At 36.5% G+C, this 15,634-nt stretch overlaps 1 protein-coding gene and 1 long non-coding RNA gene across 14 annotated transcripts in view; one reads left to right on the top strand and one right to left on the bottom strand.

Moving 5' to 3' along the window:
- Positions 1–15,634, top strand: part of XPO4 (exportin 4) — a 124,462-nt gene that overhangs the window by 32,970 nt on the left and 75,858 nt on the right. For 5 of the 13 annotated variants that reach the window (XR_010150623.1, XM_024348465.3, XM_054664849.2 and 2 more), the window contains 3 exons: positions 1,361–1,466; positions 7,224–7,365; positions 14,378–14,516. Coding sequence is in view for 7 of the 13 variants with exons in the window: in XM_024348465.3 (XP_024204233.1) it covers positions 1,361–1,466; positions 7,224–7,365; positions 14,378–14,516 (387 nt within the window). In the remaining 6 variants the exon portion in view is untranslated. Of the gene's footprint in view, positions 1–1,360; positions 1,467–6,942; positions 7,114–7,223; positions 7,366–14,377; positions 14,517–15,634 lie in introns of all 13 variants that reach the window. The other 8 variants (XM_063792426.1, XM_063792423.1, XM_063792425.1 and 5 more) reach the window with 5 other exon arrangements.
- LOC107967845 (uncharacterized) overlaps positions 1–15,634 on the bottom strand; it is a 76,835-nt gene that overhangs the window by 31,370 nt on the left and 29,831 nt on the right. The gene's annotated exons all lie outside the window — the stretch shown is intronic.

The raw sequence follows: 15,634 nt of genomic DNA, 5'->3' as shown, positions 1-15,634 counted from the left end.
GTGGCGCCATATCAGCTCACTGCAACCTCTGCCTCCCGGGTTCAAGCGATTCTCATGCTTCTGCCTCTGAGTAGCTGGGAGGTGTGCACCACCACACCCGGCTAATATTTTCATATTTTTAGTAGAGACTGGGTTTCACCATGTTGCCCAGCTGGTCTCAAATTCCTGATCTCAAATTATCCTCCCGCCTTGGCCTCCCAAAGTGCTAGGATTACAGGCACGAGCGACTGGGACCAGCCAACACAGTTCTTTAATGGAAGTATTTTCATTTTTATTTAGAGAACTGTAGAGGGTGCTATATGATTAGGAATAGTAGTCTGAACTGGCTTTAGCTAATTATAAGAATTCTCTGAAGCCAGAGATTCACAGTAGTTAATTTTTCCTGGGTGAATAACTTTTTTTTTATTATTATTTTGACTGAAATTAGTGACTAATGTTGCATAATTGATATAATTTATAATGAGTGTTGATCTAATATAATTGATTGTAACATTTTTCATCATCTAGATTATTTAATATAATTGAAATTATGAGTTGCCCTCTTTATTCAATGGTTTGAATAATAAAGGTTTATTTTCCTGCCATCTACCTCCAGCCCCCTTTCCCAAATTAAGTATTTGTAAGTCTTAATAGGTTAAAAGTTAACCAAACCATGTAACAGGAATGTACATTTTAGGTAGATCTGGCTCAGAAGATTATTATCTTTAGAAGAACGATTGTTACACCAAAATGGTATTTAAAAACTTGGGCAGACTTTAGAAATTGTTTTTGTTAAGAGAGAAGTCTAGATTTTTTTGAGTGATTAATTTATTATTCAGAAATACATTTCATAAATTCCAAACTTTAACTCTTCCCAAATTTTTCTGGTTTGATAGTGATTTTAGAAAACTTGAGGTGAAATAATATTTGATCCTGTGTCTTAAAGGATTGCTTTTGGAAACTGATTTTTAGTAACTTGGATTCAATATCCCCAGTATTGAAGAATTTTGAAGTTATTTGAACTAGGTCAAGTTAGTCCAAGTGGTATATTTTGGAATAAAAGGTGATAATAAGTCAACTAATTGTTAAAACCCCCCAAAAATGTTAGATAAGTATCTGTTTTTCTAAAATGCAGGTTTTTAAAAAACCTTTAAAGGATTCTGACCCAAACCTTGCCAGGAATTTTTTCCTTTTTTCTGAAACCATGTTTTAAACATTTATTATCAAGTTTTATACTATATTCCTTAAAAAGTTAAGCAAGAATTTGTTCCTCTTGCCCCCCAAAAGTGAAGGCATTTTCTGTTCTTGTGGGTAAAAATATTGATATTGTTTAAGCTTTGTCATTAGATAAGCGTATCTGTTCTTGTTTTTAACTCTCAAGGCACCACCTTCCATGGTCAATAATGAACAACGCCAGCATGCAGAGCACATATTCTTATCATTTAGGAAATCAAAATCACCATTTGCAGTTTGCAAGCATATTTTGGGTAAGTATTCACTTAAAAAATATAAAGTATTTTGGCATAATCAGATGTGGGTTTGCTGTCTTAAACATTAGCTATTTTAAATGCCTTTTTAAAAACCTGGTTTGTGTAGTTACAATTATTTAAATTAATAATCATTCTACTGGAGTAGCTTTAAAGATATTCTGTAAAGCCAGACGGGAAACTTTGTTTTTACTTTGGATTTTTTCCCCGTAGATATTGTGTTCCTAATTTGTTTTATTATTGACCATAACATGAAGGCTGTTAATAGTAAAGAGAAAAATTTAGTATTTTTTCAGTTTTCAAATGTCATTGATTACAGGGTATGTACTATAATATCTTTTAGCCCAGTCTTAGTTTTAAAATTGAGATTGTTTTTGGAGATTTCTACATTTTCTTTTAGTTGTTTTCCATAGTTTTTTTTTTTTTTTTTTTTAACCATTTAGTTTGTACTCAGCTTGCTTAATGAATATCAGTCATTTCTGCGTAGGGTATCACTGTATGTATCCTAAAATAAAGCACCGATTTTTACTTTTGTCAAATATGTTTTATGAGTATCTTGTGTCTGACATGTACGGAAAAGATTTCTTCTAAAAGAATCACAAGAAATATAACTCTTATCCAAAGATGGCATTTTCTAAGAGTTATATATGATGTGCCATCTGTCCCTTAGATATTTTTCAATAATAGTAAGAGAGACTTCATTGGTTATTGTTATTTTATAAGCTGATTACTGCTGGCTGATTTTTTTAGTGGGAGCCATCTTTTGTAAGGCTCTGGTAGGCTACTTGAGTCATCTGTGACCATAAAATTGGTTAGTTGAGTATTAGGAACTAGAACATCTGACTTTTATTCTTGTGCTTTTAGTAAGGCTTATCTATAGCTACCAATAGGCTGGTTTCCAGATTGAAATAAACTACAATTAAAGTTATGTGTTAAAAATGCTTTACATATAAGGACTTATGGAAGAGAGTTGTTCAATTGTAGTGGAAAGAGTGCTGATGTAGCAACTATGACATCTAGGTGCCAGTGGTGCACCTTGAGGAAGTCAGTTCACCTCCCTGGGCCTCTTTTTCATCTGCCTTATGGCAATAACGATACCATTTGCCTTAATGGATTTGCTATCTTAAATTGTTTCGTGAGGTGAAAATGTAATTACTTTTCATTATGTAAAAGCACTTTGTGAACAGTGAGGTAAATGTCATGGCCATATACTTGATTTTAAACAGCTTTTAAAAAATGTAATCGGCTTTAAAAATGCTGTGTTCTGTGTTTGCAAGGAACTAGCAGCAGTGGTGAAGGTGGCTGTCTCATTTAGGAGTTAGGTCTTAGCAGAGGAACAGGTTCAACAACTACCTTTTAAATTCTCACTGAAGCCATTTTAATTAATTTACTTATTTCAGTGGTCAGCTTTTATAGTTGTGTGGATTCGTTTCTGGCACTAAGAAGATTTAACATATACCTGTGGAGGATATTTAACTCAATGTTAAAGGAAGCAAAACTAAACGGCATAAAGAGTTTAAGGGAGCATTAATTCATCCTTACTGCCTTGAAATTGTTCAGCATTAATAGATTTAGAAAACCGTTGTGTTAAACTATTAACCTAAAATAATTTGAGTCTGGTTTTCATGGCATATGCCTTAACGACATTGACTAGGATTCCATCAGTGTTTCATCTGACTTTCTATTGGAATTCAGTGTCATTGTACACTAGTTGGGAAATAGTTGATCTAACTTACAAGTATTTTATTAGAGTGTATTTGTTTATACCATTCTTTCCTTTTTAGAATATGTATATTTTATGAAGTATTGTTGCTTTGTTATGATTGAGCTTGTTTTGGAATACTTTTGTTTTCCTGATAAAATTTTCTAAAGAGTAGTATTGCTAGTTCTGGCCATGCTTTTAAAATGAGTTTGGGTTTTGAGACACTGACTATTTAAAAGGTGGAGTGCATGTATTACAAGCATAATCATTAATGTACTGCAAAGCCCTGTGTTACATTAATGTTTACATCTAAACTTCACAGAAAATCTTTTCACTCCTTATTCAGTTGCCACCAGCACAGAAGGGTAAATTCCTCTAAGAAGACTTCTCATACAAGTGGCAGTCAATCGCAGTTCAGAATTTTCACATTCTTGTTTAGGCATTATGTGTCATTTTTATAGAAGGTCTGGGTAATATATTCTACTAAAGGGGAGACTTTCTTTGATGCTTCCCTTTTCTGGCCTCTTAAAATTCTTCCTTCTCACTTCTAACTTGAGTTTTATATGTTGCTCATTTTTCCTCATTTCTTTCTCTTCTTATCCTTTTGTTTTCATTCTAGTTTTTATTTTCTTTGCTCTTTTCTGTGTGTGTGTGTGGTGTATGTATCTGTGCATGCATGTGGCATGCCTGTGCATTTTGTCAGAAGAGCACTTTTAGACTTCTTCACTTCAGAAGTCTTTGGCACTTAGTAATTTAAATTTTTTTAGGATCAAATGTTCCTTTAAAAAAAACAAGTGAGTTCTGTTCTTGTTAAAGAAATAATCAAGAACTGTGAGGGATTGGTTTACTTCTTCTGGAGCTAACTTTGTGGCATTCTTTTGCTCTTTCTCAGGGAGAAATGGATTTCTTTCACTTCTGATCTCACAAGTGCCAAAACAAAACAAAATAATAAACCACCAAAAAGTCAGTTAAACTAGTAAACTTTTACATCTCTGGAAAATTGTTTCCTTAGTAGTGCTGTCAGTCACTGGGAATTAATAAATCATCTTCCATCTGAGACTTTTTGTCATTAGTTGGTGGGCATAGGTATCACTGAGTGAAAGAGTAGACTTGGAGCTTATATTGCCTGTGCTTTGGACAGAAATACTTAAGGCCAGAGAGTTGATTGTAGTAGCTGTATATCTGTGGCTTCACTACCGGGGTTTTTTCTTTTTTAAAAAAACTTTTTGGTCAGAATGTAGTGCTTTTCCTGTATTATTAACTTTAACTTTTGTCTTCATGTTTCTGTTTAGTTTCAGATGGCTGACAAAATTCAAATGAATTTTATTTACATAATTATTATTAAAGAAAGTTACTGTGGTAGCAGATGAAAGCATTTTGCTAAAGTGACCTAAAATAATTTATTCTCTGGACAGTGTCCTAGTCAGTGGCAGATCTTCCCAGAAGTAGTTTAGAAATTCTAGATGAGGCCGGGTGTGGTGGCTCACACCTGTAATCTCAGCACTTTGGGAGGCTGAGGTGGGTGGATCACCTGAGGTTGGGAGTTTGAGACCAACCTGACCAACATGGAAAAACTCTGTCTCTACTAAAAATACAAAATTAGCCGGTGTGGTGGCGCATGCCTGTATTCCCAGCTACTCGGGAGGCTGAGGCAGGAGAATCACTTGAACCCGGGAGGCAGAGGTTGTGGTGAGCCGAGATCGCGCCATTGCATTCTAGTCTCAGCAACAAGAGCAAAACTCCATCTCAAAAAAAAAAAAAAAAAAATGCTAGATGAATTGTGAGTTCTTCATGAAAACCCTGTAGTTTCAGGCATCTTTATAACAGAGAGCGAAAGTAAAGCTCATATGTATTTGTGAAGTTCTAATTTCATACTGGTAGGCTTCGAGAGTACCTTCTAGCATCTCTTGCATATTTCAACTATGTATAAGTTAAATTTATGACAGCTAATAATGGTTTTTATGAGAAAGGGTAATTTATTAGTTTAGGAGAATTTCTTCTTTTAAATTAGGAATTTGGCTTTTTTTTTTTTTTTTTTATTCCTCCATTCTTAGAGTCAGCTTCTTATGGGAGTAGTCATTTAGAGATCATCATTTAATACCATGCAGAGGTCTAAGAAAAAGAATTAAGAAACTTTTGTGTCTTGAAAATTTTGAATATTCATCTTCTATAACTGCCCCCTCATATCCAACACCCACCCACCTCCAAAGGGCAGAAAAAGGCTTGGATGTAAAAACAAATAGTTAGGAATGTTTCAGTGATCATTAACAATGAAAGTGCTTATTCGCTCTATCTTCAGTGGCATGTGTGTTTCAGGGTAGATTAGTATTGCTCAAGGAACATTTACCAGCCATGTGACCTCAGTTTCCTCTCTATCTCTTGGGGCATCCTTCAGCTCCTGTAAAATGGAGGAATTGATTTAGATGGTCTTCGGAGTTCTATAACTAAAATTCTGAGAATACCTTAGATTTTGCTTCATTGTTGAAATCCATGGTTAAGGATTTCCGGTTTCTTGTCCTTAAAATTTTTACTATTGCAGTAGAAAATGAAGATAGGCAAACAAACATCATTTTCTTTAAGAAGAGGTTTATAATGAGAGATTATTTGAATTACCTTTATGAGACAGTACCATATTTCTCTTTAAGTGATCTAAATGGATGGAACTGGGTCCCCTTTTTTTTTTTTAACTCCTAGAGTTTTAAACACATCTTTTCTAATAGGTTCACATTTTTAGAAGCTATTCCTTTATTTTAATTATTTATTATATTTTAAAGTTTCTAAATTTGTATCAATTCTGATTATCATCTCAATTAGAGTTCATGTTAAGATAGCATAGAATAATCAAAACTTTAAAAAAAGGTTCAGATTGGTTTCTCTTAGTGGTTTTGGTATGATCAAAACTCCTGTGTAGTAGTCTAATACGATAGGAATTTATATAGGGTACACCTTTTCTCATACATTTTTATAGCTAAATGTGTCAAGAACACTTGTAAGATTTTTAAATGACCTGAGCTTGAATAGGAGAGAAAATGGTGTGCTTGACTGTATATATCTTCATGCTCTTCTGATATATTCTTGAAGGTGCCAGTCTATGCCTAGAGATAATTTCTCATGGCTTTCAGATATGCATGTCCAGTGATCTTGGCAAATAATCTGGAGTCTAATCATGAGCTTTTCATGGATTTCACATGATGGTTATTTTTTAGAGCCTCAGAAAATTTCTGCTTTTTCTTGACTTCATTTCAACTGTTTCTCCCTGTTGATAATGCTATTTGGGAAACTGATTGTAGTGGTATTGGTGAATAAAGGAAAAAATAGAAAATTAATATAAAACATTTTTAAAGTGTGTTAATTTTCTATTTTTTCTCCCCTGATTTAGATTTTAGATCAGATACTATAACTTGCTAGCTAAGGCTGGGTCTTTCTAAGTGTAGCTTTGGGATTTTACTCAGTTTGATCAGTACTGCAATCAGAAAATTCACAAGCACTTCTCACCTTGTGTAAATGTGACTTATATTGTTTTTTATATTTTGAGAAAGAAAACCTAAACATGATTGTTTTTATTTCTGAACTTGCTATTGGAGATGGGTCATCCTGCTGAAAGCTTAATACTTAAAAATGAAATATTTTAACAGCATGGCTCATCACAGGTAGTAATGTTCAATGACTAGTTTATTAAAATGTTTTTCAGATACAAAGTTCTGTTTTGCACAGGGTGAGAATCTTAGGAAATTTTCTGATTGCTTTATATTTTTATTTTTATTTTTTTTAAAGCTGTGTTATTTTTTAGTTCTTCATGCTTTGGAAGTAACAGTTGAAGAGAGGTGAGGAAAGTTTGTGAAAATTGTGATCGGTGATTAGCTGCCACCTGCCTGAGGTGTCTTCTGAGAGGAACTAACCTCTTTGTGGTGCTAGAGCAAGGTCACTGGATAAAAAAAAGAACAGGTAACCATCTTATTCCTTGTCTGAAAAGTTCTGTTTTAAAATTAATAAATGCAAAATGTTCAAGGTAAAATGAATTATTGTTTAAATAAAGTTTTTAATTTTCTCCTCAGAAACTAGTAAAGTGGACTATGTCCTTTTTCAAGCTGCCACAGCCATAATGGAAGCAGTTGTCCGAGAGTGGATTCTCTTGGAAAAAGGTAGCATCGAGTCTCTGCGAACATTCCTTTTAACCTATGTCTTACAAAGGCCCAAGTAAGTACATGGAGGGGGACTGCTGAAATACTTTTGCTGAGCTTATGTGTATCTTTTTAGAGCTTTTTTTGTTTGCATTTTAAAAACTTTTGGGTGGGTATAGTGGCTCACACCTATAATCTCCACTTTGGGAGGCTGAGAGGGAGGATCTCCTTGAGCCCAGGAGTTTGAGATCAGTCTGGGCAACATAGTGAGACCCCGTCTCTACTAAGTACAAAAAAAGAAAAAAAATTTAAAAAGCTATAGATGTTTAAGGTTAAGTTCTGTGTGGGGCTCATATTTTAAACACTTGTATACACATGATTGTAGGTAGTTTTGGTGCTTAATGAAATAATACCTTTTATTTAAGCTTTTGGTACTATGTTTTGTTTCTTTGAAAAGGTTGTGTTGGATATTAGTTTTTTGTTGTTGTTGTTGAGTTGTGAAGAACTTAGTTATAAATAAAAGTTGACCTTAGATTAGATGAAGAACCTTTATATTTACTTGTTCTTTTGATGCTTAGTAGAGGTGAAAAATGGTAAGTATTGATATAACACAGGTGAGTATCCTAAAACAGGGGAGAGGGAAGAAGCTAAGTACCACTAACAAATCAAATGTTACATATATGTGTACATAGAAATGTGCATAGAGGGCTGGGCGTGGTGACTCACACCTGTAATCCCAGCACTTTGGGAGGCCAAGCCAGGCAGATCACGAGGTCAAGAGATCAAGACGATCCTGGCCAATATGCGGAAACCCCGTCTATACTAAAAATACAAAAATTAGCTGGGTGTGGTGGCACACGCCTCTAGTCCCAGCTACTCGGGAGTCTGAGGCAAGAGAATTGCTTTAACCTGGGAGGCAGAGGTTGCAGTGAGCCGAGATCATTGCATCACTGCACTCCAGCCTGGTGACAGAGCAAGACTCCTTCTCAAAAAAAAAAAAAAAAAAAAAAAAAGAGAGAAATGTGCATAGAAGAGGTTCTATTAAGAAGTTCCAAAATCTTTAAGTAGCTTCCATTGAAAATAGGATGAGTTTTGAGGAATGAGGTGAAAGTAAATTTTCTTTTTATACATATCTGTATTGCTTAAACATTTTACAAAATTATGTACATTTATTTCTTGAATGATTAAAAAAAATATATGAGGCCTGATGTGGTGGCTCATGCCTATAATTCCAGCACTTTGGGAGGCTGAGGTGGGTGGCTCACTTGAGGTCAAGGGTTCAAGACCAGCCTGGCCAACATGGTGAAACCCCATCTCTACTAAAAATACAAAAATTAGTCGGGCGTGGTAGTGCATGCCTGTAGTCCCAGCTACTTGGGAGGCTGAATCAGGAGAATTACTCAAACCTGGGAGGCAGAGGTTGTGGTGAGCCAAGATCGAGCCACTGCACTCCAGCCTAGGTGGCAGAGTGGGACTCCGTCTCAAAAAAAAAAACCAAAAAAAAAAAAAAAAAAAAAAAGAGGAAAACTATCAGCTACATAACTTTTGATTTACTATTTACCTTTTTTTGTTAAGTTCCCCAAAGACCATGTATTCTTTTAAGAATAGACAATGCACTTGTATGTTTACTGTTTGTGCAATTGAATACTTTAGATGTTCATTTCCAAAGTCATTAAAGAAAAAATTTTGTTATTTAATCAGAAATGTGTGTGCTTAGGAATGGTGATTAATGGCAATAAACATACACATAAAATTTTAATTTTAGAGCATACTGTCATGCATTTGTTTCTGTTGACTGTACCCTGGCAGTCTGAGTTAATAATATTTAATAATACTGACATGACTTTAGCACTTTGTTAACTGCTAACTGCCTTACATACAAAAAAAAAAAAATACAGGAGAGAACAAAGGCAAAGGTTCTGTAGCCTATTAGTGTTGCAGGTTTAGTGGATAATGTGTCCTGTAGATAAGTGGATATACATGTTTGTGAGGAGGACATGGCTAGTTTTTTTCTGGTTTTCATAGAATAAGGAAGTCTTGTCCCTGGTTTGAAACCTTTCTTTTCTCTGTCATGCTGGATTGATTGATTGGTTTTTGTTTGGTGGGTCCATTTGGATGTGATACTAGTTTGCTCTTTTGTTGTTTTTATTTGACCATATTTGCTAGACCTGACAGGACTGTTTGTCTTTTGACCCCTCTGTACATAAAGAAAGGTAAGTACAGGTGAGTAGAGGTCTTGACAATGTCAGCAAGTGCTTGTTCCATTATTTTGTTCGTTGTTTTGCACACAATGTAATTCAGACACATCAAAATTTATATTATCAATTGCAACCATGGAAGAGGTATGTGTTTTGTTGAATTCTAAAATGATATTTGTTTTGGTATTTTTCTTTACCCTACGAAAATATTTTGAAATCAATTATGGTAGTGTGCTTGTTGTTGAACACAAGTTGAGAAAACCTTCATATTTATTTATATTTATGTAATAAAAGAAAATAAGCCTTAGGGCCTCTGTGTTTATAGAAGTTTATATGTGGGAAGGTTAAAAAATTGTTTTTGGCCTCTAGGCCTAAAATGTTAGCGTTTTCTGAAGAGCAGTCTATTTATGTGACCTTGGGAAACTAACATAAAGTCTCTTTAATATTCTGTTTTACCTGTAGGTCAGGGACTTGGTACCCATCTCATATGGTTGGTGTCAGGATTAGATGAGATTGTTCTGAGCACAGTGCCTGGTGGGGAGTAAAAGCTTTCGCCGCTGCAGCTGTCATCATCTGGACCAGACTACCTTACGGAGTCAGGGCCAGCAGGGGAGCTTCAGGTCAACTAGAGCGGTTCTTTTTTGTGGAGCTGTTTAGTTGTCATAGCCTTTTCTCCCCCTTGTCCCCATTCCCCAACCTGAGAACCACTGAACTCTGGAGACCTTGGTAGACTTAAATGTGTAATAAATTTTCATTATGTATATGTGTCTGGTCTCTTATATTATCCAAAATAATCTCATTCTTTTTTTTTCCTTTTTATTTGTTCTTTTTTTTTTTTAATTTTTTTTTTGAGACAGAGCCTTGCTCTGTTGCCAGGCTGGATGGAGTGCAGTGGCGTGATCTCTGCTCACTGCAACATCCGCCTCCTGGGTTCATGCGATTCTCCTGCCCCAGCCTCCCGAGTAGCTGGGACTAGAGGTGCATGCCACCACACCCAGATAATTTTTGTATTTTTTTTGGTTTGTTTTTTGAGACGGAGTCTCGGTCTGTCATCCAGGCTGGAGTGCAATGGCATGATCTCCACTCACTGAAAGCTCCGCCTGCTGGGTTTACGCCATTCTCCTGCCTCAGCCTCCCGAGTAGCTGGGACTACAGGTGCCCACCACCACGCCTGGCTAATTTTTTATATTTTTAGTAGAGACGGGGTTTCACTGTGTTAGCCAGGATGGTCTCCATTTCCTGACCTCGTGATCCGCCCGCTTCAGCCTCCCAAAGTGCTGGGATTACAGGTATGAGCCACCGTGCCTGGCCTAATTTTTGTATTTTTAGTAGAGATGGTTTCAGCATGTTGGCCAGGATGGTCTTGATCTCTTGACCTCATGATCTTCCCATCTTGGCCTCCCAAAGTGCTGGGATTACAGGTGTGAGCCACCGTGCCCAGCCTCCTTTTCAGTTTTTTAAATTGAGACAGGGTCTTGCTGTGTTGCCCAGGCTGGTCTCTAACTCCTGAGCTCAAACAGTCCTCCTGCCTCAGTACCCCAAAGGGCTGGGATTGCAGGAATGAACCACCGTACCTGGCCCAAATTAATCTCATTTTAAAATCATTTTGATAATTTAGAAGCTAAAGTAATTAGTTTGATTGTAGAGTTGATTGTAGGGTTCCACATTGAAATAGCTCACATATATGCACACACACACACACACACACACACATATATATATATATTTTTAAATTTTTTCTTTTTTTCTTTTTTCTTGAGACGAAGTCTTGCTCTGTCACCCAGGCTAGAGTGCAATGGCGCAATCTTGGCTCACTGCAACCTCCGCCTCCTGTGTTCCAGCGATTCTACTGCCTCAGCCTCTGGAGTAGCTGGGATTACAAGCATGCGCCACCATGCCCAGCTAATTTTTTGCATTTTTAGTAGAGACGGGGTTTCACCATGTTGGCCAGGCTGGTCTTGAACTCATGACCTCATGATCCGCCCTCCTTGACCTCCCTAAGTGCTAAGATTACAGGCATGAGCCACCACACCCGGCTTACATACATATTTTTTATCTCAAACCTTTTTTTTTAAGAGAGAGAGTCTTGCTGTGTTGCCCAGGCCAGAATGTAGTGGTAAACACACCCTTTTTCCAGTAGAGGCTCAGTTAACATTTTGTCACATTTAATTTCTCTCTTACGTATATGTACATTTTTTACCCTTAACTATTCAAGAGTGCCACAGACATCATGATACTTTAGCCTTAAAGTTCTTGAACATGTCTCTTCTGAAGGCATAATCTCAATACTCTTGATATAATTGGCATAGTTTTATGATCTAACAATTCTGATTCCATATTCTGAGTTTCCCAAATGTCTGAATAATATTTACATCCTTTTTCCTTTATACTTTTTTTTTGTATTGCAGTCTATCACTTCAGATCTATTAATATTTGCTTTATTTAGGTATAGTAGGTTATTTTTTTAATCTAGGTGAGCCAGAGATTATACAGTGTATTTAGTCATGTCTCTTTTAATCTAGAATAATTGTGTGCTCTTTTTTGCCTTTCATGACACAGATATTTGTATCTTGTAGAATGCCCTACAGTGTGGATTAAATTCAAGTTAAACGTTTTTGGCATACTGCATAGGTAGAATACTATAGGCTGTGTAGTAGACTATTACATAAATAATGTGTACTTCCCATTACATGCACAGAATTTTTTCTTTTTTATTTTTTCCTCTTAATTGAATTAAAATTTGTATACAGTGAAATGCACAATGCCCTTTATGAAAGAGGCAAGTGTAGCATAGTGGTCAAGAAAGGGATTTGCACCCTACTTCTGCCACTTAACTCTGCAGCATTGGGCAGATTACTTCTTTGTGCATTAATTTTCTGATTTGATTTTTTTGTTTGTTTTTGAGATGGAGTCTCGCTCTGTTGCCCAGGCTGGAGTGCAGTGGCGCAGTCTCAGCTCACTGCAAGCTCCGCCTCCCGGGTTCATGCCATTCTCCTGCCTCAGCCTCCCGAGTAGTTGGAACTACAGGTGCCTGCCACCACGCCTGGATAATTTTTTCTGTAATTTTTTTTTTTTTTTTTTTTTTTTTTTTTTAGTAGAGACGGGGTTTCACCATGTTAGCCAGGATGGTCTCTATCTCCTGACCTCGTAATCCGCCTGCCTTGGCCTCCCAAAGTGCTGGGATTACAGGCGTGAGCCACCGCGCCCGGCCTTCTGATTTGATTTTTAAATGGAGTGAATAATAGTAGTAGTATCATGGGGATTAGATGTGTTAATATTTGTGAAACTAGTTCATATAAATTCTTGCATATAGTAAGCATTCAATAAATGTTAGCTATTTATTCTAATAATAATTTTAATTCTTGCCAGTAGAGATATTTAAAACTATGTTTGTGTACATTTGTAGTCATAGTCTTCAGCTTTATGTACATTTTCTAGTAGTAGTCAGTGCCTATGAGACTATTCTGTCCCCCTATAAGTACAGAAATTCCCTTTGGCCAACTAATATTCTTATGCATAGTAGGATCTCTGCATTTATTTGCTTAATGAGTGAAAGATAAATGGTTCAAGTGTATGTTTTGAAGGAATGTTTTTTCACTTCAGTCTTGACGGTAGGGAGACATATTTATTCATCTGTATAAATATCTAATAAATGCATGTTATGCAGCAGGTAGTGTGCTTTGCATATGCTAGTGTGCATAGAGTGGGTGGCTGATCTGGGAGCTAGTGAACCAGTAGTAACAGATATGTCCTGTCATGTGAGGGTGCCGTGGGAGCCCTTAGTAATAACTTTCTGGAGAAAGTGACGTCATAATCTTGGGAGAGGGAATAGAAGTTCAGAGGCCTGGAAGTCAAAAGAGTGTGGAGTGAGGAACTGAAAGGTCAATATGTCTGCAGTTGTGCGTGTGTGTGGAAGGGCAGAAGTCAAGGAGAGGAGCAGCCACTGGTGGCTATAGGTGGGTCTCCAAACTGGGACACTTTTGAGAGTGAAATAAAGAACTATTAATAATTATTTGGGGCAACAGGTGAATTGAGGCTGTCCCAGGAAAGCTAGAATGGTTCCCACTGCTTATAAGCCATGTTAAGGGGTTTGGGTTTATTCCAGGGGCACATGGTGGTTGTATCTTTGTGGGATTCCAGAGGCTAGATTATAAAGTTTGGGATTATGTTTTCTAATCCTTATCTTTCAGAAAAGATTGTGAAAAGTCAATTAAGTTTCTGTGCCCTTGTGGTCAAATGGGTTTGGTAAAATGCCTCCACTTGGGATGGGTGCTTCTGTCATCACATGGAGGAACAGAACCTAGATATGAACATTTTGAATATTTGTGTGTGTGTATTTTACAATTTTATGTTTCCATAATGATGTATCTCGGATAGCTAGTATGTTGCCTTTTCACATTAAAGGGAAATGAGATTTAGGATTAGATTAGTAGTTGTAGACGTAGGTTAGATCAGAATTTATCTCCAGACTAGTGGAATCTTAATCTTAGTGATTTTTTTTCCCTACAAATATTTAACAGGGAGCTGACTTACATCTGTTGAACACTTCCTGGAGCAAATAACACTTGTATAGTGCTTAGTATGTACTGGGCACAGTTCTGGGAACATTTAACCCTTACAATAACACTAGTAGTGTTATTCTCATTTTACAGATTAGAAAACCAAGGCCCTGAATGCTAACTGTCTGGCCCAGGGTCATACAGCCCGTCCACAATGGAGCCTGGGTTTGAACCCAGGCCTCCTGGCTTTGGAGTCTGTACATAACCCTTTGGCTCTTCTACTCTCACATGTAAGCAATGTTATTAGTAGCTTCAGGCATAGAGAGAAGTTTGGGAGTATTCTTGTATTAGATTTAGGTAAATTTTTCACAATGATTTTTATGTTTTACAGCCTTCAAAAGTATGTTCGGGAACAGATTCTACTAGCAGTAGCAGTAATTGTAAAAAGAGGATCATTAGATAAATCAATTGACTGCAAAAGCATTTTTCATGAAGTCAGCCAGTTGATTAGTAGTGGCAATCCCACTGTGGTAAGTGTGCTATTTGTATTTATAAATATTAACAATTTATTTTTCTGTTACACAAATAGCATTATAGCAAGAGTAATGGATATCTACATAAAAAAAGTGAAAAAGCTATCAGTCAAGCAATTTTCATTTGTTCAGGTTTTCTTCTAGTCTTTTTTTTTTTTTTTTTTTTTTTTCCTTGAGACAAGAGTTTTGCTCTTGTTGCCCAGGCTGGAGTGCAATGGCATGATCTTGGCTCACCGCAACCTCTGCCTTCCGGGTTCAAGCAATTCTCTTGCCTCAGCCTCCCAAGTAGCTGGGATTACAGGCATGTGCCACCACACCTGGCTAATTTTGTATTTTTAGTAGAGACAGGGTTTCTTCATGTTGGTCAGGCTCGTCTCAAACTCCCGACCTCAGGTGATCCGCCTGCTTCAGCCTCCCGAAGTGCTGGTATTACAGGTGTGAGCCACTGCGCCTGGCCTAGTCTTTTTAAATATATATGTACATAATATAAATGCAGTGTACTTTGCTTTTTCGTTTGATTCTGTATTTTCCATGTTGCCATAAATATTCATAATCATTATTTTAATTGTTATAAAATATTATAAGCTAATATGCCATAATATTGTTAGCCGTTTCTATTGAACTTTGTTTTGCCATTTCTAATAAACCTTTGACAGCTACTAGTGATTACAGAAGTGTTTGAATAAAGTAGAAACTATCTCACATGAAAATAATTAAAAGTTGCTGTCCTAATAGGCCATGGGACTTCAGGAGTTACTGTCAACTGAACAAATTAGGGGTCATTGTTCTTGGCTGAATTAGTTTGGGAAGCATGGTTCTCCCACCCTTTCCACTCTCCCGTCCACCTTTTAGAGAGCTGGAGTTGTGCCTGAAGAGTGGCTGTTTGGTTGTAATCACTCTGTCTGAGGCAGGAGGATTTGCGGTTGCTATTAATGATTAGCTGTGATTCTTTGTTTAACCTATCAACTTTTATCACCTGAATGATATTTAACTCATATAGAATTGAGATTGGTAATACTTGGCCGTTCTGAGTCTCGGATATTATTACATCCTTAAGTATTTTGGGTAGCTTATTACCTTTACAATTTATTTAATCATTTTAAAGATATCTATGT

Source organism: Pan troglodytes, chromosome 14 (genome assembly GCF_028858775.2).
Source record: "Pan troglodytes isolate AG18354 chromosome 14, NHGRI_mPanTro3-v2.0_pri, whole genome shotgun sequence".
Taxonomy (NCBI): domain Eukaryota; kingdom Metazoa; phylum Chordata; class Mammalia; order Primates; family Hominidae; genus Pan; species Pan troglodytes.
Note: the sequence above shows the minus strand (reverse complement) of the source record. Positions and strands in the feature narration are given on the sequence as shown.